Source organism: Phoenix dactylifera, chromosome 5, assembly GCF_051530095.1.
Source record: "Phoenix dactylifera cultivar Ajwa chromosome 5, Ajwa_hap1_PhDact_Kaust_v1.1, whole genome shotgun sequence".
NCBI lineage: Eukaryota > Viridiplantae > Streptophyta > Magnoliopsida > Arecales > Arecaceae > Phoenix > Phoenix dactylifera.
In genome coordinates, this window is record NC_143194.1 from 32,497,542 (window position 1) to 32,524,164 (window position 26,623).

The 26,623-nt window shown below is 38.8% G+C and overlaps 2 protein-coding genes, 1 long non-coding RNA gene and 1 pseudogene across 5 annotated transcripts; 3 read left to right on the plus strand and 1 right to left on the minus strand.

Moving 5' to 3' along the window:
- Positions 1-444: 444 nt before the first annotated feature.
- On the plus strand, positions 445-3,527 carry LOC103702948 (NADPH HC-toxin reductase 1-like; annotated as a pseudogene). Its single transcript, XR_016413318.1, has 5 exons — positions 445-678; positions 766-935; positions 2,443-2,652; positions 2,747-3,129; positions 3,220-3,527. The product of XR_016413318.1 is annotated as an NADPH HC-toxin reductase 1-like (transcript).
- LOC148703564 (uncharacterized) lies at positions 953-2,392 on the plus strand. Its single transcript, XR_015987382.2, has 2 exons — positions 953-1,827; positions 1,864-2,392. It is a non-coding gene; the product is annotated as an uncharacterized LOC148703564 (long non-coding RNA).
- Positions 3,528-6,102: 2,575 nt separating the features above from the next.
- On the plus strand, positions 6,103-10,523 carry LOC103702949 (NADPH HC-toxin reductase 1-like). Of its 2 annotated transcripts, none has more exons than XM_088722434.2 (5): positions 6,103-6,291; positions 6,400-6,569; positions 9,384-9,596; positions 9,666-10,075; positions 10,160-10,523. In XM_088722434.2, exons 1-5 carry the CDS (start codon positions 6,177-6,179, stop codon positions 10,302-10,304), a joined length of 1,053 nt encoding a protein of 350 aa, XP_088578560.2. In that variant the 5' UTR covers positions 6,103-6,176; the 3' UTR covers positions 10,305-10,523. The 2 variants fall into 2 exon arrangements, with proteins under 2 accessions (XP_088578560.2, XP_008783825.4); XM_008785603.6 differs by having other exon boundaries at positions 6,113-6,291; positions 9,693-10,075.
- Positions 10,524-13,314: 2,791 nt separating this feature from the next.
- LOC103702950 (putative WRKY transcription factor 41) lies at positions 13,315-16,476 on the minus strand. The gene is made up of 3 exons (XM_008785604.6): positions 15,612-16,476; positions 15,384-15,512; positions 13,315-14,244 (listed from the first exon to the last, which is right to left on the minus strand). The coding sequence occupies exons 1-3, from the start codon at positions 15,932-15,934 to the stop codon at positions 13,614-13,616; spliced, it is 1,083 nt and encodes a 360-aa protein (XP_008783826.4). The 5' UTR covers positions 15,935-16,476; the 3' UTR covers positions 13,315-13,613.
- Positions 16,477-26,623: the final 10,147 nt, after the last annotated feature.

The following is a 26,623-nucleotide window of genomic DNA, read 5'->3' on the forward strand; positions in this document are numbered from 1 at the left end:
CAAAAGTCCCAGAGTAGTGGGTGCAGGTCCGACCTAGCCTGTTGGCAATGGATCCAGCCCACCACTGTGGTCGAGTCATCCTCTAGGAATATCCGACGGGCATCCAGGTGTACTCTAACATATACAAGACTCTTCCATGCCGCATGCAACTCCGCCACATGAATGGATCTATCAAATGTGCGCCGACCTCCGGCCACAATCAGTCTGGAGTCGTGGTCTCTGATCATAAAATCCACGCCATATCTGCTACCGCTTTCCAATACGCTGCAATCGAAATTCACCTTGAGAGAACCAGGGGATGGGGGCTCCCAGAATACCATCGATATCATCGTATACGTATGCAGTGGAGGAGCCAAAGAGGAGCCCCAAGTACTTTCTCCGGGTGAAAGTCAGGTTGCGTAGTTGATTACACTTATAAAACAAAGAAGAAAGCGATCCGTGAGAGAACTTGGGTTCAATGTACCCGAAAAAAACAACAAAGTGAGAACATAGGGCCCCTTGTCGCTTGGGCTACAACTTGCCAAAAAGCAGACTTAGAGAGGTGCGGTGGGGGTTCCATCTTGATGATGAGGGCTAGCGAGGTTTGCGTTGTGGGAGCTTCCGGCTATCTTGGTTCCTGGCTTGTGAAGAAGCTTCTCGAGAAAGGCCATGCCGTTCATGCTACCTTGAGGAACTCAGGCGATCTCTCTTGTCCATTCTCCTCTTCAATTCTCTTCGTCTAGAACTCATCATAAATTTGCTAATTTGGCCTTTGAGATACGGCAGGAGATGAATCCAAGACGAGGCTTCTGAAGAGCCTCCCGGGGGCGGACACCCGGCTGCTTCTCTTCGAAGCCGATCTCTTCGAGCCCCACTCGTTCGAGGCGCCCATCCAAGGGTGTCAGTTCGTCTTCCTCCTTGCCGCGCCTGCGCCACTCAACGCCAACTTCTCTCAGGTCAGTGAACTTTTCTTCTCTTTTGTGGGATTGGGACCGGATTTGGATAATAAATTTGGGTTCAGATTTAGCAAAAATATAGAATTCTTTCAGGCATCAAACTATATATATTTCGAACAGTAAATCAAACTAAAAGTATTTACACTTTGAAACTTTATCAATAAAATATTTTGGTATATTTTTTAAAAAAAATAAATCATGAACGATAAGCATTTGATTGTTAGTCATACAACAAAGATTAACAGAGATTTTAAAAGATACCTTTGGTTCAAGGTCGAATACAAACTCTTATGACTTATCTCTATTCTTTCTGCTCGGTTCCGTTAGAGGATAAAGTATCATATGTTAAAATTTAGAAATTGAAAAGTATACAAATAAAACTAATACTATTTAATTGGGCCGGCTTGAGTTGGGTCTGAAAATGTTAAACAGATGCGTGATCTGAAATTTTCAATAGGTTTGATTTGGTTTGTATCCAACCGACTCATTGACGGATCAGGATTAGGTCCAAATCAGGATTGGGTTTGGTCCGAGTGCGGAAACAAGTTTGCATGTGCGCGCGGATTATGTATAGGAGACGCGGCCCTTATTAAGCCCAAAAATGCCGAAGGGAAAAAAATAAAAAAAAAAAGTTGTACCCAGTGTTATGACCTTCCTGCACCAAACGAGTTGGTTCCAACAAACCCTAATTGAGTTCAGATTTAAGATTTAAATCTTCATCTAGTTTGTCAACCAAGTGATTGGTGATTGCTGAGTAGTCATGGGTCAAAATGACTAGTTGGATCTCTTCGGGTATAATCAGATTCTGTGTGCTGCCACAAGATCCACTGTTAGACTAGCTCAAATTCATTTTCGTTGCACTCGAAGGCGAATCTATAACTTGGAGAATGGGGTCCAAAATCATTTGCTTTATAACTTGGAGAATGAGGTCCAAAATCATTTGCTTTATAACTTGGAGAATGAGTGCCAGCCCATCATCCGGAACGGACACCAATTCAATCTAAGTAATAGCAGTAGAAAAAAAACATAGAAGAAAAAAAAATTATTCAGAAGAAAATAAAAGCTGGAACAATAAATTGGGCTCCTCTCACAAAGAAGCCTCACACATACAAACATCTTGCTATAAGTTACTACTACTATTTATAGGACAAGAATCCTAATACGAAATAAATTCCTCTATTAAATTCCTCTAATAGATGAGGTTCCAAATCACGCGAGGACAGTCCTTCTTTCTCATTTAAATTTTGATATCAATTTTATCCTTGAAACTAAACTTTGATAATCACTAAAAGACAAAAATACTAATTTTAGGTAGGGTAGGATAACTAAGTAGAATAAAACTAGTAACAAAATTTTAGTATCAATGAGCAACAATTCTCAACATAACCTTCACAATCTTCTTTCAAAAAAAAGAGAGAGAGAGAGAGAGACAACAACAGCAACAATCTAATTGTAAACTTAGAGATCGAAGCATGATCTTACTCTGATAATATTTGCGAAATTGAAGCAAGATATTGTCAAAGCCACATTAGCTGCAGTCCCGAACATCTTGCGGTTGTGCGAATTATCCGGGACGGTGAAGCGAATCATCTTCACCGGTTCTGTCACAGCTGCATCGCCATTGAAGGAAGACGGCACCGGTTATGAAGATTTCATCGACGAAACTTGTTGGACACCTCTCAATCTCTCATTTGCTCTCTTTGAAGATGCTGTGAAGGTCAGGCTTTTCCTAGCAATTCTATCACTTGCCATGCTGATGCTAAATTTCTGTAGGCCTAAGTCTGCTGCTTTCATGGCGTTCATGCATGCAGTCTTACACATGTCTGAAGACGCTCTCGGAGAAAGAACTGTTGAGCTACAACGGCAGAGAAGGGAAGGGAGAATTAGAGGTGGTCAGCCTAACTTGTGGCCTGGTTGGAGGAGATACAATTCTTCCCTAAGTACCATTGAGTGTACGAGACATTGTGTCCCCACTCACCGGAGACAAGGTGACTCAAGGACATCTCAAGTTCCTACAGGCGTTGCTGGGCTCAGTGCCTTTGGTGCACATCGAAGATGTTTGTGAAGCCCATGCTTTCTGCATGGAGAAACCTTCGATGACCGGCAGGTTTCTCTTGGCATGCGCATACCCATCGATGCAAGAAATTGTGGACTACTACGCCACGAAGTACCCTGAGCTTGAAGTGCTTAAGGAGTAAGTGAAGACTGCACTGCCTTGCTTTCTAGTCATGGAGAACCTTTTTCCTACGGGTATGACAAATGCGGTTTTGGTTTCTGATTTCAGAGTGGAGGGGGAAGGGCAAAGCATCCAGAGCAGGGCAAGAAAGCTGGTCGACATGGGCTTCAAGTATGGGTTTGGTGTGGAGCAGATATTAGATGACAGTGTTCGATGTGCCAAGAGGCTCGGGGAACCGAACCTGGTAGTCTAGCTGATGATGATGGTTAACTGCAGAGGTTTATGAATTTTTAGAATTTGGTAATCCTGCACTGCAGTAAATGTTAAATGAAATAAAGATGTATCCGCTTGTTGCGCACCATTGCTATTTTTTGTTTTTGTTTTTCCTCAAAGTTATAAAATCCTACATGCGTGGAGATTCTTGCTGGTATTGTAAGTTGATAAATCCCCGATTTCAAAACCTTCGAGGATTTTTTTTTTCCTGGATTGAAAGGGAGGTAAGATGAGCCACCCATACATCTTCCCTTAAATCAGAGAGAAATTACATCAGAAAGATGTATAAAGAAAGATTACAAAGTTCTGGAGATAGAGGAGAATTACGATAGAAAAATTCTAACCTTCCAAAGCGACAGCAGCAGCAGCTCGACACTAAATATGGAGGATTAGGCTCCGTTTGGAGAGCTGTTGGCAGTAAAACTTTTGGAAATGAAGTTTTTGGAAGTAAAGATGTCTGAAGTAGAACTTTTGTAAAAAATTATTTGCTGTTTGTTAACTATATTTTTAAAGTGTTGTGCCACTTTAACGTGTGTTTGGTAAACAAAATAATAAATTATTTTTGGTATGGCAAAATCACCATAAAAAATATTGCATAGTATTATACAACAAACGTAATAAAATATAATATATATCAATATATAAATATATATAATATATTATATTATTATTATGATATAGTAATATAATATTATATACTATAATATAATAATTTAATATAATATTAAATTAGTTAACATAATGTAACAACGTATTATGATATAAGTGTGATGAGTTGCTTTTTGCCGTGGGCCATCAGGGCTGATTGATCGTGATGCATTCAAAATCAAAATATTCTTCATCATGATGTAAAATTAAAACAAGCACATCGCTAATAATTTGTGCTAATGAGTACGGGATGAGATGGTGAGAGCGCTCTCGATCATGGTCGTCAATTCATTACGAAGTTACATGCCCCGCCATTTTCTGACGGTGGGCCCCACGCTGGCTTTTGCGGTGGGTCATAAATGGTGGCCAGCAAAAAGATAAAAGAGGATAAGCTGCTGGAAGAGGCTATAGTTTCTACACGTGATGGCCAGTTTGCGGACATGTCAGGAAGCCATTAGAGCAACTTGCACAGTACATCAGATCTGGCTGGCAAAGAATGCTCGTACTTTCGATGAGCACAGAGTGTTACCGAGATTTGTTGCAAAGTTTGCTCGAGCACAGACTACGGAGATCAGGCCCACCCTCTCAGATAGACGTTTGATAGCTCGGGACACCTGAGGTTCCCTCACTACTCCGGCAGCTCTTCAGACGGTGTTTTTCACTTGGGAGCCCCCACCTCCGTGCTTCCTCAAGGTCAACTTCGATGGATCGGTATTGGATGGAGGTGCGCGGGGCGGTGTAGGTTTTGTTTTACGGAGCTCGCACTCCAGGTGGTGGCAGCAGGTGGCTGCCGGTTGTTTGACACGTCGGTTCCTGTGACAGAGTTGCGAGCTGCCTGGGCTGGTTTTCGACATGCGCGGATGGTGCTATAGGCCAGTTCAATCATTCTGGAGGGCGACTCGGCCACGGTTATCAGGTGGATTGGGGGGGTTGAGGGGTGAGAACACGGACCATCCCCTAATCCGGACATAGAGATGATGATGGATGGGGGGCCTTTCAGGCCAAGCATGTATTCAGAGAAACCAATGGAGCGGCCGACTTGGTGGCTGCCTATACGGCCTACCACTCGGAGTATATCTTTTGGTCAGAGAAGGGGGAGTTGCCACTAGCACTCTGCAAACTAGTGTATTCTGATTTTATTGGATGTATCCGCATATGCATTGTATGAAAAATCCGTCTTAAAATAAAAAACTAGTGCTCTAAAAAAACGCGAATGGACTACCTTTGCCGGCTAAATGAAATTCAAATGAAAATAAAATGCAAACGAGAAATGAAATGCAAATTCGCAGTGAATGGATCTCATTGAATGTGAAAAACCGACTAAATTTTACGTAACCAATCAAACAATGGCCCTACATTGATTCTAACAATTTGAAACTACCAGCCATATTTTCTTCAACCAATAATGAGTCCTTAAAATTGTGTAGCTGCTGGGGATCGAACTTTTAACACCAATCACTATAAGTTTTAGGTGTTTGGACTAAACTTGGGCGGCAGAATGGAAAAACCAGCCTGAGTTTGTTTTTGGTCCTGCCAAAGTTTTACCCGTGCTCCGCTTCTTCATGGCTTCGGCTGGAATGCGTGGCCTAGATTGGGCGCGTTAGCCCAAGCTCTGGCTGAAGCTTAGTCACAATTAGCATTCGCTGTAGCATTTTTTACTTGATTTTATATATTTAAGTTAATAATGTCCTCCTCATCTGAATTTAGGCTTATCGGTTCATGCAGCTGCAATTTTTTTCTTCTAATTTTTTTTTTACCCTTTGGCTGATGTTGATAGCATTTTTTTTTCCACCCAAGTCGACGGTTCCTTCTTATTTTTTTATTAAATTCAAAGGTCCCATGTGAAGATTTTTGTGAGCCTCGGAACATGGGCTCCCGCGGCATTTTAGTAAGTGACAAACCATGTGGAGCTCGAAACCTTCGTCATTTTCTTTCTTTTGGCTTGGCCGACTATTCCAATTGAGAGCCATACGAATTGCCGCTTTTACCGCACCCAGCAAAAAAAAAAAAAAAAAAATTCCATCACGTTGTTTTCACCGAAGCCGTCCTTGGTACGCCGAAACGCTAGGTTTATATAGAAGTAAAATAGGGAAAGGGCGGGCGAGCGAGAGAGAGAGAGATAGAGGGATAGAGCTGGGATCCAAATGGAGAATAGAAGCAAGGTTTGTGTCACAGGAGCTTCAAGCTTCATAGGGTCTTGGCTTGTCCAGAAGCTCCTAAGGAAAGGCCATGTCGTTCATGCTACTCTAAGGAACTTGGGTCTTTCTCCCGCTCTCACTTCCACGTTGTTTGTCCTTATATTTTTTTTTTTTGCTCTCTAAGAAAAGCGATTTCGTTAATGGATGAGTTCTTAATTTTAATTTGCAGAAGAAACGTGGAAGACACAGCTCTTGAAGAGCCTCCCTGGAGCGGACACCAGGCTGCATCTCTTTGAGGCTGAACTTTACCATCCCCTCACGTTCGAGGCAGCCATCCAAGGGTGCGAGTTCGTCTTCCTCGTTGCCACTCCCATGCAGCATAATACCAACAACTCTCAGGTTAGCCGACATTTATATAGTCTCTTCTATTGGTTTCCATCTATTTACAATATGAACATATGAACAAGAAAACAGTCTTCTTTTTTTTTTTCTTTCTCCCCTGAGAAAACCAGAAAACAGTGGCTGAATAAGAATGTTCTTGCTCATAGTTACTTTATGAGTTTTTTTTTTTTGGTACATACCCTCTTAAATATTGAAATTTACATAAATACTCTTCTAAAATTAATATTTACATATATAACTTCAGCAAAGACTTATTTTATACGTATACCCCGTAACCCATGCCATCTAACGCCGTTAAGAAGTTAATGGTTTAAAATTAAAATAACAAAAATACTATTAATGGGTAAACATGCAAAAGGAAACGTTTATAAGGATATACATAAAAATAGTAATTTTGAAGGATATTCATACAATTTTATATATTTAGGAGAGTATACACGTAAAAAAAATTTAGTTTTTTTTGCATAAATACCCTTTTAAATATTAAAATTTGCACGAATGTCCTCCAAATTGATATTTACTTGCCTGCCCTCACAAAACACTATTTTTGTATGAATACTTTTGACATAACGATTCAGCTAATGTAATTAGCCAAAACTATATTTATTTAAATTTAAAATTAATTAAAATTTTGAAAGTATCTTTTTATTTCTAAAGTGGGTAACAGGTTAACAAATCTCACTAAAAACTAAAACAAATTGAAATAAAAAAAAATAAAATTAGATTTTTTTGCATGTAAACCCTCATAATATATGAAATTGCATAAATACCCTTACAAAGTATTATTTGTATATATAGCCTTATCAAATATTTCTTTTTGCATATCTACCTACTAAGGGTATTACAGTTATTTTTAATTTTAAACCGCTAATTTCATAACGGCGTTAGATGGAATGGGCATATATATAAGAAAAAAGAAAAATAGGGAGTATACACGCAAAATAAGTATTTTATGAGAGTATATATGCAAATATCAATTTTAGAAGGGTATTCATGCAAATTTCAATATTTTGAAGGATATGTACACAAAAAAACTCTTACTTTATTTCTGGGGGCTATGGGCTTAATAGCTTCACATATCCGAGATCCTCTCTCTTTGTGGCTCCCTCATCCCTTGTTTATAGATCCCACATCAGATGGTGGCGGGTCATCTTCACTTCCTCATCCGTTCTGTTGGAGAAAACGGGAATACCCGTACTCTAGAGTCCGCAGAATGGTATACGATAATTTTTTTCATACTAAAATTGTAGCAGCACCACCAATCAACACAAAGTGATATAAGAGGGGATCATTTAAAATAAATTTTTTATCCAAGTGAAAAACTCTAGGGACACCTTCTAAAATCTTAATCTGAAATTTTGCAGCATGAAGATTGTCAACCGTATGAGTTAATGAAGTTATTAAGTATTGAATACCATTGCAGCCTGCCCACAGCCAATTTCCACCGCGCTTTCTTGAAAAAAATAAAGAAATATAAAAAAGAATAGTTGGTCCTTATCAAATATTTATTTTTTTGATATAACAAATATGTTTGTTCACTTTGTCGGCCCATTTCTGCTACCATGGCATTAATTTTGGCACGTAGTGATTTGACCACCTCATTGTTAATCATCAGTCAAATGCGATTACTAATAGCTCCAATCACCTCGCGACAACATGGATTGGGTGACTGAATGTAGAGCCAAAACATTACTCCTTTTTATCATTCAGGACACAACAACTGCAGATAAGTAGGACGCAAGTTTGTCTCATCCAGATGTCTGCATTCGTTCATACTGGCAGGCCGAATCCATTAAAATAAAAAATCCCACAAAAAGAAGCAGAATAAAGAGAGAGAAAGACCAGATCAAAGGACATGTTCATAGCAATTGAGCCTATAAATTTTGGAATGTTGGATCAATGTTGGACTGCATTTCCCCGACTTGAGAAAGACATGAGAGTTCGATCGGCTTGTCTCATATCTGAATTCAGTTGTGCCTTTTTTTTCAACCTAGAGAACCATCGAACCAAGATTCAGACCTTGCTCAACCCTGAAACATGCTAGACTTGTGCCTTATCAATAAAAAATAGGTGGGTGGAGACTTTTCTCTGATTTGAATATGGGTCTAATCTTTGTTAACTCTGTTTCTACGAGAGTCGCCTTTTAGGATTCAAAACTCTCACCTTTGGATCCAAATTTCGACATAAATCCGCCCAAATCCAATCTGCAGGCATGATTTGTGCATGTCTACCCAAATTACTTGCGGCACTTAAAAGGGATCAACAACCTTTTTAGGTGACCAAATTTATCGACGTGGCAACTATGGTATATTTGCTTTCTTTATTGACCGTGCGGGCATGTGTTTAGTTTCATATCGGTTATTCACAAGATAGATCTTGAGTGCTTATACATGACTAAAAAATTCAAATAATATCTTCTAGCTAGCCTTTTTGAATAAATTCTGAAATTGTTGTAAGTTGTATCAAAGCGGATTCGGCTCATGATCTATGTAAACTAGGGGGTACCGCAGAAAGAGTATATTTAAGCTGATCACAAACTGATCGTGGTGTTTATGATTGGATTTAAATAGATTTAGATCCGTAGCCTGGCGAAGATGCCAGGGCTTAAACAAAGGAAGTATATGATGACTCGTGCGGGCATATGTTTAGTTCCACGTTGGTTATTCGCTAGATAGATCTTGAGTACTTATAGAGGATCAAGTAACTCAAATGATACATTCTTATTAGGCTTTTTGGGTAAGGTTGTTACACTTTCAATACTTCATGATCAATGAATCATCTACATTTCAAACTTTCATGAAACTGAAACAGTACGAAGATACAACACAAGCTTCAGTAGCTGCAGTCCGGAGCATCCTGCAGTCATGTGAACGATCTGGGACTGTGAAGCGAGTCATCTACACAGGTTCTGTCACAGCTGCATCACCATTGAAGGGAGACGGAACCGGTTTCCAAGATTTCATTGATGAATCCTGCTGGACGCCACTCCATCTCTCATTTGCTTGGTGTGAAGATTTTGAGAAGGTCTGGCTTTTCTCGCGCAATTTTATCGCTCATCATTCTGCTGCTAATCTTAATATTGGCCTAATTTAGGGTGTTTATGATGCTAAATGTCTTCAGTCATACGTATGTTCGAAGACGGAGTCGGAGAAAGCAGCACTGAGCTATAACTTTAAAGAAGGGAAGAAAGAATTCGAGGTGGTAAGCCTAGCCTGCGGCCTAGTTGGAGGGGATACGCTTCTTCCCTCCATATCGTTGAGCGTACGATGTATGATATCGCCACTAACCGGCGAAAAGGCGAGTCACAGACAGCTCCAGTTCCTACAGGCATTGCTGGGCTCGGTACCCTTGGTGCACATTGAGGACGTTTGTGAAGCCCATGCTTTCTGCATGGAGAAGCCTTCAATGGCCGGTAGGTTCCTCTTGGCAAGCGCATACCCGACGATGCAAGAGCTTGTGGACTACTACACGAAAAGTTACCCTCAGCTCAGAGTGATCAAAGAGTAAGTGGTGGTTTTGCACTACCTTAGTAAGAACTAAAAAGGTTTCTATATAGGTGTCATAGTGGTCTTCTTGTCTCATTTCAGGGTGGAGGGAGATGGGCATGGTATTGGGTGTAGATCTACCAAGATGGCTGATATGGGGTTCCGGTATCGGTATAATGCTCAGCAGACACTCCATGAGAGTGTTGAATCTGCCAAGAGATTGGGACACCTTGAAGAACTACCGTAGTCCCTGCCAAGAAAAAAAAGGAACTAGTCTCGTATATGGTGGTTATTATCTATCAACATAATCATGCGCCTTCACAAAAAATGAACCGTTCAGAGTAGTACTATTTGGTCTATCCAATTATGATCTATGGTGTATAATGATAGCACAAATATTGAGGAGATGACTGCTTGTGGGCTTAAGTATTAATCTTATTCATATAATTGACTGCTAGTTGTTTCAGGTGGTCTCAGCAGTCTAAATCCATTCCCAACCCCCCAGTGAGTTGCAGCATCCTTGGCCTTGATTCTACCTTGTTTTCACTGCACATTATTTGTGTTTGAAACCGGCCGCATGATTGAGTTCAAGACTGCTGTAAACGTAAAGTTCCAAGCTATCGGCCTGTAGCCGTGTATGTGTATCGGGAGACGAACATAGTCGCCTTTTACGCCGCTCGGCACACCGAAGAGGTCCTTTGGACTAAGGAGTCGGATGTTTTTTCACCATTGAGCAGTATACTTTCTCTTGACAACACTGGCTATGCTTTCGTGAGATTGAGTTGTAGATGTACCAATAAAGCAAAAAAGCTATTGGTCCGTGTTCTACCGAATTGAAGGAAAAAAGAAAAAGCTATCGGTCTGGGAGACCTGCAAGCCATTGGGCCGGGCCGTCGTCAGGTCGGGCTACGGGCTAGGCCCGGCTAGTTTTGGATCACGTTTGGGCTCAAAATCATACCCCTATACATTTCGGGCCGGGCTCAGTTAGTTATATGACCCGACCTAGACCAGGCCCGAGACTGAGCCCAGACTAGGCCCCAAATCGAGCCTGAAGTCAGGCCACAAAACGCTAGACCTGATCTCTAGATCTCCACTTTCTCGTCTCCACTCGCTAGGGTTCTTCCCCTGCTTTTCCATCCTCAAATCTTCACCGCACCCCTACCCAATTTCGACGCCCAGCGGTACGCCCTCCTCCTCCAGTCCTTCTCATATCTCCAAAAGAAAGCAATCCCAAACCTAATCCCCAGTCCTCCAAGCTAAAGACCGGCAATGGTGGAAGACCATCCACAGCACCGTCACCGCCGCCTCCGCCTCCTCCTTCCCGACCTTCATCATCCGCCAACTACTACACCCACGCTGTCCTCCATGGCCTCACAAATCGTTGGCTTCCCATTCGAGCATCCCGACGCCGCCTCCATCCCCAGCCGCTGCCCCCTCCCTCCCGACCTTCATCATCCGCGTCACCACCGCCCCCACGCTCTCCACCGCCTCTCATATCGCCGCCTGCCCCTTTGTGCACCCCGCCGCCGCTTCCATCACCCGCATCGCCCTCACTGCCGCTGCCACCCTGAGCCCTCATTACTGCATTTTCTTCTAATTTTGTCTATTAGGCAACTGGAGTTCATTTATAGTCTTCAGAAGGGAATCAGAGCCCGTTTGGGACTTATGTTACGGTTGGGTATGTCATTGGCTCTAGAATTTTGTTGGTTTCAGGCAGAGGCAGAGGCAAAGACCTTCTTGTTAAGAAAATGTCCATAAAGCTTCCCATGAAGCTCTAATCATAGAATGTGATGCAGGCAATCATTGCGCCAGTAAAAGCTGCCGTCAATATATCTGGTCAGGTTCTTGACGTTGCTCCGCTGAGTGATATCTCTTACCCATATATTCAGGAATGCCAATGAGTTAGCAGATCTTCATGCTAAAGGGTTGTGGGGGTTGCTCCTTGGTCTTTGATTTTTTACCTGTCCAACCCCTCATTCCAAACTTGTTATTGCTTATCTTTCTGATGAATATCGATCAATTATTGAGGGAAAGGACATTATGGTGAGTTTATATTGCTGCAGCTTTGTTGTTGAGAATGGATTATCTTTGTTAGTTATGTCTGAATTCCAAAGATTATGTTTTAGTTTATTCTGGACTATAATTAGTTCTGTCACTGGATCCTCTTCACTGTCTTTTCTATATAGGTCCAATTTCCTCATGTGAATTTACGATACGCTTTATTGCATTGGATCACTCTCACAATGCTGTGAGACTGAAGAAAATTTAATGTGCGACAGTCGAGGGACCGGTATTGTTGTTTCGACAAACTAGAGTTGATAAGGATCCTCCATGTAAATAAGTTTATTGGAGATGAGATGTAGAGATGAATATGCGACACAACAAAAAAAAGATACTTAAATTTATGGGGTTAGCTGGATTGGTTGCATGTCTGTCACGGTTTGCTCAGATGCGATGGAAAACAGAGATGGCAACAATAAATTGATAGGAAGATATAAGTTGATATAGATGGAAGTATCAGACTGGATTGAAAGATGTATTTTGAGCAAAGATATTGGCATTGCATTAGGGATAAATGGTGGGCTATGGTATAAATCATTTTAGAGTGTAGAGAAATCTTGTTATATCCTCTTTCAAAGCAAAAGAAATGATAAGAACGCGTATTTTCCGTAAAAAAAATTCCAACAAGCATTTGGAATATGAAAAGATAACTCGTATAGCTGCTTTCTATAATGTGAAAGCTTATAACTAATAAATTCTGTGCTGATAGCTCGTAGACAGACTGGTTTCAGTCAAATGATGGTAATCACTGCAGATCATCTCAGCCATCATGCCTTTTTGACTTCTTATTGGTGCTTCTATGTCAGATTTGTTTATATATTTATGCCATGACAATCATTATAAAAATCCTTAAAAGAAATCGTTATAGGTACAAATTTTATATGAAAGCTAGTTTCTGTTGCTCATTTGAATCAAGCAACCCAAAACTGAAGTTTAATGTTCTTTTTTTCACATCCTTGATTCATCAACTACAAGTCTTTCAATGGTGCCTTATCTTCTCGGCCCCTGTTAACAGCATACCTTTGTTTATGTAAATACGTTATTCTTTCAGACAGATATTATCATCTCTAACCTACTGGATTAGAGCCTTAATGTTCCTTAAAATTGTTCATTATATACTTCTCATTTTGTCACCTCTTCCCACAATAAGTCCTTGCCGAATTCAATTATAATTCTCACTACTTATTTTACAGATATTGAGCACGAAACATGGTTTATTGGTTTCGAAAAATGAGCAATCACAGCTACAATGAAGGGGCTGACAGGAAAACAGAAAGAAAAAAAAAGAGATATTGGAAGTTCTAACTACATTAGTAGTAGAATACTACTGCAACAAGATCAACTCGACATTTTCTAGGGGAGGCCTTAACATAAGTTGTCCTCCAGTGCTCTTCTTTTCTTGCATATCCGCATCTTAATTTGTTTCTTTACTAGATAGGATTTCTAACAGGCTCATCTTGACACTCGTTTCCGTGATCCGTTCTGTTTTCATCATTTATTGGAAAAAGTTGGAACTATCGAATGAGAAATTTGCGCCAATATCCATCTGTGGTTCAAGCATGAAATCAATGTCAACCATAGGGGAGCTGGTCACTGAAGTCGCAGCGGAGATTATCTCTGTGAGGTCAGGTTCTGAAGTTCTTCCTCCAAAGTTCATCTGGCATGGAACTGAGAAGTAGTTCGACTCGGAGCTTGTTGGTGAGAAAAAGGAAGGGCAGAAACTGCCCATGTAATTGTTCTCCAGTGTCGGAGGCGCGGAGAAGATTTGGTTTTCAGACTTAAAACTGCTGACTGGCGTGGAAGCGAAAGTGAAGGAAGAAGAAGTGGGTACTTGATCCTCCTTTTCCAAGCCTTCAGTTTTCACCTTGAGGCCTGTCCGGAAGCTTTCGAGCAACTGCTGATCATGTTGAGAATGCTGCAGATCATGATCGGCTGCTGGATTCTGCTGGTTTTGCTGCATGTCTGGTTCCTGGGGTGCTAATGCTGAGTGCACTCGTAGCCCCTGGAGGCATGTGTGTGTCCCTCGGTATGTGATATCAAAGATGGTTGGATCCTCATCCGATCTCTGCACTTGTTTCATTGCAAGACATCCTTGACTTTTGCGATAAGTGCACCGATAGTACCCTCTGAAAAGAAAAAGGGGGGAAAGGTTTAATGATCTTTGATAAAAAACGAGAGCATGCCCACTAATTTTTTCCAATTGCTGAAGAATATATATCTACATTAGTAGTTAATTTAGTAACTGCTAAGTATTCCATTCTAATGGGCATGATTGGGCAATATATGCCTTTTAAGACCTATCCAGCACTAAAAGAACTTCTTTCTCTATAGTGCAGAAACTTTTTTATAAAGGAGAGATGACTGCAATCAAGTGCTTTGAGTCGGAAAGCAACTGGCATAGACAGAAGAAGGGTTTGCCTAACAAGCATAATTAAAAGTTCAAAACTTTCTTACTCGTTGAATTTATATTAGAATTTAATTTAAAAGATTAATTTCTTCCATTGTACTTTTCATTTTTTTTCAATAGAACAATTTCCAAGCTAACTAAATCACCAAATTTAGTTCTGACCAAACAGAACTTACCTTAAATGGACATGATGGAAAATTCCTTCCATTGAAATTTGTAAAGGAGAAAAAAAATGCGAGACTTCACTTATTTATTCATTGACTTGTTCTATATTCATATAACCTAATGATCATCTCTCTGCTAAAGTAAAATCCGAAAACTGCTCAAGAATTATGCTGTTTCGTAGGTCAATGTGCGCTTTCTTAAACATGGACAAGAAGTAGAATAATCAAAAAAATATCGGTCAAGTCAAGCAAGCTATTTAAATGAACTTATGATAGGCTACCAACACTCGCCTAACAGAGACGAAGAATAAGAAGCGATGGGAGAGGAAGCTTTCAGGAAGATTGCGGCTTCAACGTTATGAAAAAACAATAATAATACTAATAATAAAAACAAACAGCTTGTGGACAAGGTATGCAGCAACTACGAAAATACTACGCAGCCAGAGCCAGATATCGAATGGTAGGGAACCAACGCAAGACCCCAGCCACATCACAACAGAGAGGTCTCAGGACCCCTCGGAGGGGAATGGCCACCTCACCACCAAAAAGGTGCAACACGAGTGCTTCCACATGGAACAGGAGTGGGCTCGTTTAAGCCACCTTGGCAAGAGGCCAATTATTGTGGCGAAAGGTAAAAGAGCAGGGTAGGATAAGGAAGCTTTCTTTCTTTCTTGTGGCCCGGCATGCTACTAACCTTGGATGCTGGGCACCGAGGATGTCCTTCTGCCCGTACTTCCTCCAGCTAAAACCATCATCTAATGGCCCTTCAGCGTTCGCGGCCGAGGAAACGCGCACTTGGTTTGTCCATCTCGCTAAAGTCTTCCTGAAATTTTGGTTACGAAATCTTGTTCATAAGAGACTGCATCAGGAAAGCTATGTTTAATTAATAAATCTTGAAAGGTTTCTCGAGCTGAGTATGTACCTCTTTTTGGACATCTCCCTTCGCTCGTGTTCCTTGAAGGCTCTCTCCGAATTCTCGCTCCGGGGGCTCCCGCTGGCGGATCGCAGCGAGCCCGAGCTGGTGTTGTTGGGGCATGGAGGCTGCTGCGAGCCCTCGGAGCTGATCGATTTGGCCATTGAAATGGCTTTGCTGAAGCTGAATCGTATCTGTTGCGCCAGTGACTTGCGCAGTTCAGCGGAGGAAGGCTCGTCTAGTTGCGCTTCGAGCTGCCCAGTTTGCTCTTCGCCTTGAGTTAGCACCTGGAGAAGCAAACTGAGGTCCCAGCTGCTCGTTCCCTTCTCCATTTCTCAACTTACGGAATAAGTAAGGGCTCTTAGAAGATGAGAATCGCCGAGGGAGGCGGATGAAGAATGTGTAGGAGATTGGATTGGAAAAGGGAATCAGGCCGGCATGGCTTGCAAGGTTACTGTTGTTGTTTATAGAAGCCGCAGTAGTTCTGGTGGAAGTCAAGTGTTGCCGACGTACGTATTTTGGTGGGGAGTGAAAGTTAGGGGTCGACCAAACGGAGTGGTGTCGAAGCTTAATAACCAACGATGCTGGGACCTAAAAGGAGCTCCTCCTGGAATTGGGTGTATAGCATAAGTGGGGATGCACAAATGATGAAGCTGGAGTTCTAATGATGGGTTGCTTCAGTAACCAACTCCTGATGCAGAAGTCGGTCGAGCTTGCACGAACAGACCACGATCCGAGGGTAATTGGAAGCAAAAGCTACAAGTGTTTCATTTATTTCTTTCTAAATGGAAGCAAGAGATAGAGAAAGGAGGAGATGAATAACAGAAGGAGGATTAAGGGGGTTTTAGTCCTGAAGGAGACGGAGGGTGGGGAGTTGGGATTTAAGGCAATGGTTTCGGGTTCGTACCAGAGAAAGGAGGAGAAAAAGAAGTTTGACTGAGAAAAGCGAGTTTTTTTTTTCTTTAATCTATCCAATGCCAAGACCGGTCTTCGGTCTTTACTGATAGCCGAAGCTGAGTGCTGACCATTCTTTCTTCGTTTTCCAAAATATTTTTGTCATTAAAATAGGAAGGTCAGAGAAGAAGAGTGGAAGAACGGACCAAGAATATTCAAACCTACTTCCGCGTTGGAAGAGAGAGCGAGAGAAGTGACGTCCACACCCGTTTTTCTGCTTACGCTTCGGTGACCCAAGAGTAGGACCCGCCACGTTAGGTACAAGGAATCCTTCTTCTCTTTAATTATTTTGCTGTGGAGACCCCGATTCCGGTCACCCGGCCAGCATCGAGGCCTCTGGTTTGCTGAAACTCCGAGATGGAAATGGATATTAGTTTCTCATCCAGTCTATTTTCATATTTGATAATTTTTTAAACCTGAAATGATATTGCTAATGTTAGTTATATATTGAAAATATATTACAATAATATATTATCTATTTAAAATCATAAAAATATATATTATGTAAATCATTTATTAATCAAATTATTATATTATAATATATTATTTATATATTTGATCAATATTATAATATCATTATTTAATTATATTGTTATGATAACATTGTTATACTTACTCTATTTATTCCAATACAACTAAAGTTATTACAGTATTCTAATTAATATACTATATTTTTGCTATTTTTAACCAGTGTAGCATATTAGAATTAGTACTGATATTCATATTATAATATAGTATTATATTGATGTACCGGTACTATAATAGAATATCAATATATTATTATAAATATAGAACATTATTATTTATATTACGTTATTTTTACAACCACTTTAATATTATTAAGTTAAATCTATTTGTATTATTATTAATATGTATATATATCACAAACTATCGGAGATTGGGAGCACTCACCGGTCTCCAATTTTTTTCCATCTCCATCTTGTTGACCGTTGTGACCATAAAAACCAAACAAATAGAGTATCTCAATACTCTATTATAAAAAATTATATGAGTCAAAAATTATTTTATTCATTGCAAAACTAATCTATTCATTAGAAAATAGATGAAATGGAGTTGTCGCAACTTCCCTCTGATCATGGACTCTAAGATTGAGTGAGAAACAAGTCCATTCATATTCGCGTTCTTGCTAAATGTATTAAAGTAATCATCCAGTCTTGCGATGAATCTAGCAACTCTTTTCTTTTCCCTTTTTTTTTTTCTATCGCACCTTCAATTTCATAGAAATGTCTTGGAGTATATCCTTTTCTTTTCTTATTCTATATGTACACTATATTTATTAAATATACTTGAAAAAAATTCTAATACACGTAATCACATCTCTTTCTTGATAAATGATCCTCTCTTGTTTCTTTCCCTCGAAAAAGAATTGAACTAAGCATGAATATATTTATTTAAAGTTAAAGTAATTATTTTAACATGAGAACGCAGATAATGTAAAATTTTGCTAGCAATTTGGAAAGGTAAAAATATTGACGCACAAGAAGTCCTGTCACATTGATGAATAATTAAGATAAAAAAAGAACAGAAAAGAAAATGCAGCAAAAGATGATGTGGAGGCACAATTCAGGGGTGAAGATGCCTCCCATATATATATATATATATATATATATATATATATATATATATATATATATATATATATATATATATATATATATTGATGCAATATATATGGCTTATAACTTTCCATACGGCACAGATATCGGTATGTGAGATGGTTCTCCCTTTCCGGTTTTAAACAAGTCGAGTTGGTCTCTGTTCTTTCTCAGCTTCCTTTGTAGGTGTCAGGGAGTAAAAGCTTCTTCCTCCTCTTCTGTTGGAATCAAGAGGGGACAGGGTTGTCGGAGCTGTTGCACGTAACATATATAATATGTAGTAAATAAGCTTCCAATTTTATAGCAGAAAGACGTTTTCTTTATAGCGGTATGTTATAGGCTATAATTTATGGATGAAATAAACTATAATTTTAATTTTTGCACTGCAGAGTATAATACTGTTGGAAATAGCTACCGCATCGTCCATCTTGAAGATGCATGACTTCTATTTAACTTTCAACATCTTGTATGTTGCACTAAAAATATGTAAATATTTTAAAAAATAAATAAGAGCTTTCAGTCACCAAAATAAACCGTCGTGCTATGATTCATTGTTAGGAACGAAGATTTCAACTAAAAAGCAAAGAGGAACAATCAGGGTATTTAATTTATGTGGACAAGTTTACAGACATAAGCATGTTTCTAGAAATAAAACCAGTCACATGATTAAATGAAGAAATATTCGTATGATTACCAGTCAGAAAATTAAATATTTTCTTATTTCAGGTAATTGCAGTCTTGAATAAAAAAAAAATAGGAAGAATTCTTCGAGCACTCCAAGAAGCAAAATGAGAATCTATTTCAAAACAAGACCTCGGGACGATCACTGTTTATGAGCAAACAAGACTCTATAAAATATTCAATTCTGTGCCCATGTTAATTTCCTATGATTTCGCTCCTTCCATGCAGCAAGCAAATACACAAAGACCACAGATTACCGTGAGACCACCCGGTTTTAGACAAAACGTGTGGACCGTCTAAGTGAAATTAAGAAGGAGACTTCGCCACCATATCCGTTCAACAAAGAGACTTCAACGAAGTACTCAAAACTGACAAATTTAGCCTAGTGGAAGATATTTTGGAGCATATCTAAGATGGGCAGTCTCGTCCAACACAGCAACTGTAACTTTCTCATATCTTTCAGTTCATTTGGCCCCGGTCAGGATCTTAATTTCAAGGTGTCAATCATGGAAAAGGATGGGAAATCTAGGATATCTCGTGATTTGATTGGAGGAGAGAAGAAAGGCCACTATAATATAGTTTGAATTCAAAGTAGCATAACATTGGCAGGGGGAGGAAGAGGGAGTCCTCTGAAGACCACTTCAAAGGTTGGTGTCGTTGCCCTGGTTGCTAATGAACTAAATGCATCATCATTGGTATTGGGTCATTATACTAAATACAGTTTCATAAGGATTTTTTTTTTAAAAAAAAATCTAATTATCTTATTATAAACAATATAGCTCGATTACAGCACTTTGAAGTGTCCTCCCCTTCTCCACAACAGCAAAGTTCAAAAATACTTAAGCTTCACTTGGGTCCTACCTCATTCTTCTTTGAGTTGACTAAGATCAAATACTATATAATTAACAAATTCGATATTTTTAAATAAAATTTTAAAGTATTTATCTATCAGATATCAACATCATTTACATATTAACATGATAGTTTGGTTTTTCGCTCGGTGAATTGCTCCGCTTTTGCTTGAAATTGAATGAGCTCGTATAAGTTCAGTTCCTTTACATCCCTATTAGTACTAATTATAGATCAATGGCCTTTTCCGTTGAATGATAGAAAATTCATGACTTTGCATGGGAAAATCTGCTCCAATATTGAAGCTTAAGGTTTCTTTAACAAAGGCATTTGCACGAAGTGGAAATGAACCAGCGAATTGAATAACATAAGTTCATAGCTTGGGTTGTATGATTAATATATAAGCAGACACATCTTGAAGTAGATTAACATCAACAACATGCAAGTAACCTATTCTCCTACATGTTCTTGTCATGGGCAACAAGTAGATATCTTGAATTAAAAGAAATCTAATTCCTGCCTGCAGTTTGGATAAAACTTGGACACGTAAAGAATTCATCAAAAGATGCCTTCGTCACGAACTCTAACAAGTAGTCCTGGAAATGTATATATAGAACCTACAAGTAGGTAATAAGTATGATGCACTATACTATTTGTTGCGGGGACGACATTCTGCCGGAGCCTCACACAACAGCCTAGCCCACATTAAGCTAGCAGAGAAAGAGGACCGCGTTCCTTCCGAGGTATTGTCCGCTTTGGGGGTCGAGCGTACCCAGAGCCCTCCTCACGGTTTTGTCCCACAAAAGGGCCTTCGAGAGGAAAGAATTTCCACCCCCCATTTAAGGCACGGAACCTTTCTGCTACTAGCCGATGTGGGACTAAATTCAAGGCCCCCCCTCCCCCCAACACTATGTATAATTTAAGAGAAAAGCAGCTTCCGTGTTATCCATTTCGCAATTGAATCAAGGTTCAAGGATGTCATCAGATACCACTTCACCAAGTGAAGAGCCACACGTTTTCTTTTTTCACTTCTTTTTATTGGCTTACTCTCACTAGTTTTACTGTTCTTTTACATAAGATAGCAGGTTTAGACAAATCCTAGCTTGACCAAGTCTACAGTCACTGTTGTTGAAGGTGGTCGACTGGGCTGAACATGGGCTTGAACTGCTAAGCTGGGTCTTTATTTGGACTCGCCTGAGCCGACATAAATGGAAGACCAATTCATGTGGCTTGACTTGCTTATATATCATGTACGTTATAATCTGACAAACTTTAAATTTGTGTAGATTTAAGCATATCACTATAAATATTTGAAAGTATCACCCATATTTTCTTCAACCAACACTGGGTCCTAAACATTGTGTAGTTGTTGGGGATCGAACTTTTCGCACCAATTACTACAAGAGTACAAGTTTTAGGGGTTTGGACTAAACTTGGGCCGCAGAATGGGTGAACCAACCTAATCCTTTGGTAATGGCTGAAGCGTAGTCACAATTAGCATTAGTTGTAGCCCAAAGATAGAGGGTTTAAAACATAAACACTACCTAATCCTTTGGTAATGGCTGATGTTGATAGCATATTTTACTTGATGTTATATATTTAAGCTAATAATGTCATCCTTGTTTGAATTTCGGCTTATTGGCTCATGTAGCTGCATGCTGAGCAAAAGCTTAGCCTCCTTTGCTTACTGGCTCTAAGCCCACCTCCTTAAATCCACCCTCTTGCTGCTACTATGCAGCCCGAAAGGCTTCTACCTTTTATGAAAAACACCTTTCTAAAGCCTACTTGGGGCAAGATTAAGAACCTTATTTAGGATCAAAATGCGCCGCCTTTTTTATGCTTACAGATAGAAATATCATTCTTTTCTTTGGAATAGTATAATAATTGAAGGGTTCATTCTTTTCTTCGAAATAGTATAAGAATTGAAGGGTAACTAAAAAGTTGAAATGAGGTTTGCACAAAATTGGTTGGCATGCCATAGGCGAAACAAAATTTTCACCATATAGCAAAAAAAAAGGGTTGGCTTTACGTCTTAAGTGCACAAGGTGAGTCCTGCCAAATAAAAATAGCAAAAAAAAAAAAAAAAAAAAAAGACTATGGTGGCTATGGGGGACCAGGTGAGTCCTGCCAAACCACATTTTAATTCTATTTTGTGACAACTTCAACAAGAACTTGATCAAAAGACAATTATTTGCAAGGCAAGATCAACGAAGGAACTCGTGTGGACCGGAAAGCACTTGTTTTTGTCAAATGGGCAAGACATCACTATCAGGTCTAGCAACTACAGTGGTAAATGTATGAATTCCACCTTGATTGGAGGTTTGGATCTAGCTTGAGAGATATATCTCCTAAGTATACATAACTACTTCATAGAGTCGGTCTTTCCTTTGTTTTTCTCAAAAAATAGAAAAATTCTTATTTTTTACATCACTATGATCGTTCATATTGTTCAAATTTTATCTGTTTAGAGAACATGATGTTGCAGTAGCTTTTATGATCTGTTCCATAGGCACCAGAGTTGCAGCATGTCATGGGTTTGACAGGAATTCAAGTAGTACCTTTCGGAAGAAGGATTGAACTTTCTTCACAATAATGGATCGCTACAGGTCTCAAAATATTCCAAACTTTTTATTCATTTATTTGGACATATTTTAAAGCGATCATTGCATAATCTAATGGTGGATTCCTGCACGGAAATGAGAGTTTTGAATAAGGTGGGGTTGAACAGCCTTTTTCAAAGATTCAACTGCTGACCGAGGGATCGATCCCTCTTTCTAAACGTTCTAGAAGTGTAAATGTTATCTATCCAAATAAAATCCTGTGATCTTTTCTTGCCAAGTAAAACAAATTGAATCCTCTCTAAATCTTTGAGGATTTATTTTTCCTCTTTTTTTTCCCCTGGTGTGTGTACATGCATGTATGCCATATAGAAATCTCTTCTACCACTACCGAAAGTTCATTTCAGGTCCTTTCCTCAGCCCCAATTATTTTTCTAACAGCAGGTCATTTTGTCACCATTCTTTTTATGGAAAATAAGGTGGGGGCTTCACAATAACGAGAACCTCCATATACATTGGGATGCCAATTATGGTATCAGTGGATTTTATAATTTATAAAATTCTACAAACATTGAGTTGCCAAGATAACATTATGTGAGATTGTGAAACTGTCTCTTGCATCAACAAGCATCCTCAAGCATTTTCCTTGTCTTAAATTATGGCTCTAATTGGATTCCCTTTTTATTTTCTCCTCACTGTGATTCTCCTTATTTTTCCCAATTATAAATAATCCCTTTTAAAAATTGACACCAATATCCAAAATCTCGGCAATATCCATTATCTTAATTGCATCCAATAAGAAATCGTTGCCATCTATGCTTTCTTTTATTTGTGTCATATTTGTTAAAAACCAGTTTTATTTATATCTGCCAAAGATGAGTGCAAAATATTATAGATTAATAAATATTAGATGCATATTTAGTAACCAGAACTCAAGATTTTTCAATCCGACAGGTTCTTATCTCACATTATTTTTTTCTCTCATTGACACGATCTCTTTTTTCTTTTTTTTAATTCATCGTACATGTTTTGGTCTAGTATTTAGTATTTATTGGAAAATATTATTTAGGTTCTTTGATCCTGTATAAATATCTAAGATCTATCTAACGAGTAATTAATATGGAACTAAACACACGTCCGCACGGATTCTCACAATTAACTACTCTAAACAATTGAGCCGTACTTTCTCGTCGCTTTCCAGCCTGAGGAAAGGAACCTCAAACCCGTGTCACCTCTATTGAAAGCTACAGTGTCATTGGATTATGGATGCTGACTGACACTGGACAAACCAAAATAAGTTAGATTTGTCGATAGAATAAGCTGAGCATGGCTCAATGCGATGTGGTCCGAGGACCAAAACATTTCCTTCTCGAAGAGTATTGATATTTTCCTTCTTATTTTTTCTCGACTTGAGTTGAAACCCAGATTTTCGAGACAGACCAAGCCATTGCTCAAACTACCAAATTAATCAGATTTGAAAGACAAAGCCATGTAATAAGTTGGATTTACCAATAGGACAAGCTAAGCGATGTGGTCCAAGGACCAATGTATTTCCTTATTGAAGGCTTAAACACAAGTCGAATGAGTTGCAGTTATTTATGGGTTAAGTTGAAGGAAGCCTTCTCGTATTTGTGGAAAATTATTGTTAGAGAGGTGGCTTGATATACCTCATATATATATTTTTTTAAAAAATAGTTAGATTTATTAATTTATTTCTGCTAATAAATTTAACTAAAAATTTAAAGTTAAGAAAGTAAATGTGCAATACGGAGAAAATTGAGAAGGTGAGAAAATAATTTATTTTTTAAGAAAATTTTTTTGACTAGCCTTCAATATTTGTTAAACCTATTAAATTTTAAACCAGTGAAGAGATTACTTAATTTGGGTGAGGAAGAGAAGTTATCCGGTGCACTCTAAAATTTGTTATTTTTTATTTTTTAAATATATTTATATTTGCGCGGTATATGTATTTAAAAAAAGTATATTTTATATTTTTAAATTAAAAATCCAACCAATAATACCTGCTAGCTAGTCAGGTTGATATATTACCAAGCCGTCCTTTTTTTTTTTCTCTTTTTTAGCTTTAGATTACTCAGCCGTCCTTTTTTTTTGTTCAAAATTACTCAGCCGTCCTTCCCCCGTTCAAAGCAAGGGAAAAAAAAAAAGAAGAGGAAAGGCTGACCAGTTACTACGGATGAGCAGCCTTCCTTTCAGCTTTTACGGGCCTCTTTCAAGCCAATACAGATGAGTACTTAGCTTGGGAACTGCGATGTTTCTCTGTGAAGCTAGTTCTTTTTAACATCAGATCGGTTTTGATTTAAAAATTAGAATAATTTACTCCAATTGCCTATGTCGTCCGTAGTTCAACATTTCTTTATACTTTCCCGTGGACAATGGAGTGAAGCACATCCACGGCAGGTGCTAATGCGTGCTAGGGAAGAGAGAGGTGGTAATTCAATGGCATATTATTAAGAATACTTATAAAATTATTTTAAAAATTGGATAATTACTCATGCTATGTCGTTTGGTATAGACAACTATTAATTACTTGTTAATAAATTTTACGAGAGAGTAAGACTAAGCTTGACCATTAATAAATGATTTGTATAAGTGCGTGAATAATTATAGTTATCTAGCTTCCCTAGCACCTCCCTTCCCCAACCCACTCATTTTCTATTCATGATCTATTTGGCAAGCCAGATATCTCTCTTCTAACTCTATCTTCCTCTTTATTATGGCTTTCTTCCTCTCAATCTAACTCTAATATGATCGACATGTTGTAGACACCTATCAGCTACGTAGGAAATAACTTAGTCTATAGGAATCAAAATGACAATAAATCTTAGTCTATAGGAATCAAATCCTAGCTCATTTGACTGGGACCTTATTCTGTTCGATCCAACTCTGAGCCCACCTAAGCTAAACATAGTCTATTCGGCCTAAATCATAACCCATTCAACCTGAACTCTAATTTATTAGACCCAAATCCTAACCCACTTGACCAACTGAATCTCAACATTAGCCAATCGAATCGATAATACCCTACCAAAATCTAGTCAAATCAACCAATTTGATTACATCCAATTAGACATATAAATCTTGATCACATTTAATCCTATTTAATCGTACTCGATTAAACCTATTCCGAACTAATCCAACCCTTCTTTAGGCTTATCTTATCTTTCTTAACCCAATTTACTCAGATTAAGGATCAAATGTAGCACATGAGCCTAATTAGCCTCTAACTCCTGTACTTGCAATCAAAATCGAACTTGATATAAATCTAAACATAAAAATGGGCCAAACCTAGATATCACTTGATGCCTTGATATTTTCATGCTATAACTTATACCTCCTTATCATGAGTGCATCCCGAGGAGCATCTTCAATTATACGTGTATACTATGATTAAAACACTTCACCATCCTTCAGTGTTCTTGGAACCACTTGCTAAGTGGCATCCCAGACGACTTCCATCTTAATATTCTTCCAAACTAATTTGATTCTTTTCTTACTATTCTCTTGCTGCGTATCCACTCTCGCAAAATTCTCACATGTTCCTTCCTTCACATTTAATCCTAGCTCCACTAAGTAACAAAGTTAAAGATAGAAATTTTTATTATGTATGTATTGTTAGATTATTGTTAAGACGGTGGTATCTGTTGTTTGACAAGTTGTTGCCTTGGCACCTTGCATCCCCCGGTGCACATGTTTTTGTGTCGGTGGCATGACGAAAGCCTTTTCATCTAATTTGTATGAGATCTCCTTTGTATTTACTAATGAGCATTAGCAGAACAGATTGATTAAATCTTTTCTTCTTCTTCTTTTTTTTTTTTTTGAGGGAATAAGGAGGAGGTGAGATACTTCTTCCAATTTATTAGATCAGAAAACGAATGTAGAAAAGAAGCGATAGAGAAAGAAAGAAAAGAAAGAAAAATAAATTGAAAAAAAAAATACAAGGGAACTTCCCTTTCTGTAAGGCAGCAAGAGGCTGAGCCAAAGCATTGGAAGAAGCCAAAGATGAAACATGACTCCATAATTTGCAAGGACCTTCGATCTCCTTCTCTGAATATAGATGCTTCAATCTTTTGAAGGACGGAAAAGATCGAGCAATGCTGCATAAGGAAAACTCTTACAATTTTTTCTAACCAAATATGTTAATAGGGAATTAGAAGCTGGCCCCAAGCCTTTCTCATAGGCAGCTGAAGGCTTTTTTTTCTCATAGGCAGTTGAAGTTTTTTCCTTCGACAGCTACAAAAAAATCTTGATCTTTTGTGGTACTGCTGCCTTCTGGATAAAATTGTAGTGCCGAGGCAAAGAAATCTCCGCTGTTAATGAATTTATAAAATGATTCCATTCTGAA

What these genes read in the sequence shown, in the direction of transcription:
- LOC103702949 (XM_088722434.2), top strand. Translation starts at nt 6,177, where the DNA reads ATGGAGAATAGAAGCAAGGTTTGTGTCACAGGAGCTTCAAGCTTCATA. An exon ending in TGCTACTCTAAGGAACTTGG is followed by an intron (nt 6,292 to 6,399) that starts GTCTTTCTCCCG and finishes TTTAATTTGCAG; the next exon opens with AAGAAACGTGGAAGACACAG. An exon ending in CAGCTCAGAGTGATCAAAGA is followed by an intron (nt 10,076 to 10,159) that starts GTAAGTGGTGGT and finishes GTCTCATTTCAG; the next exon opens with GGTGGAGGGAGATGGGCATG.
- LOC103702950 (XM_008785604.6), bottom strand. Translation starts at nt 15,934, where the DNA reads ATGGAGAAGGGAACGAGCAGCTGGGACCTCAGTTTGCTTCTCCAGGTG. An exon ending in AGGGAGATGTCCAAAAAGAG is followed by an intron (nt 15,513 to 15,611) that starts GTACATACTCAG and finishes CCAAAATTTCAG; the next exon opens with GAAGACTTTAGCGAGATGGA. An exon ending in CTCGGTGCCCAGCATCCAAG is followed by an intron (nt 14,245 to 15,383) that starts GTTAGTAGCATG and finishes TTTTCTTTTCAG; the next exon opens with AGGGTACTATCGGTGCACTT.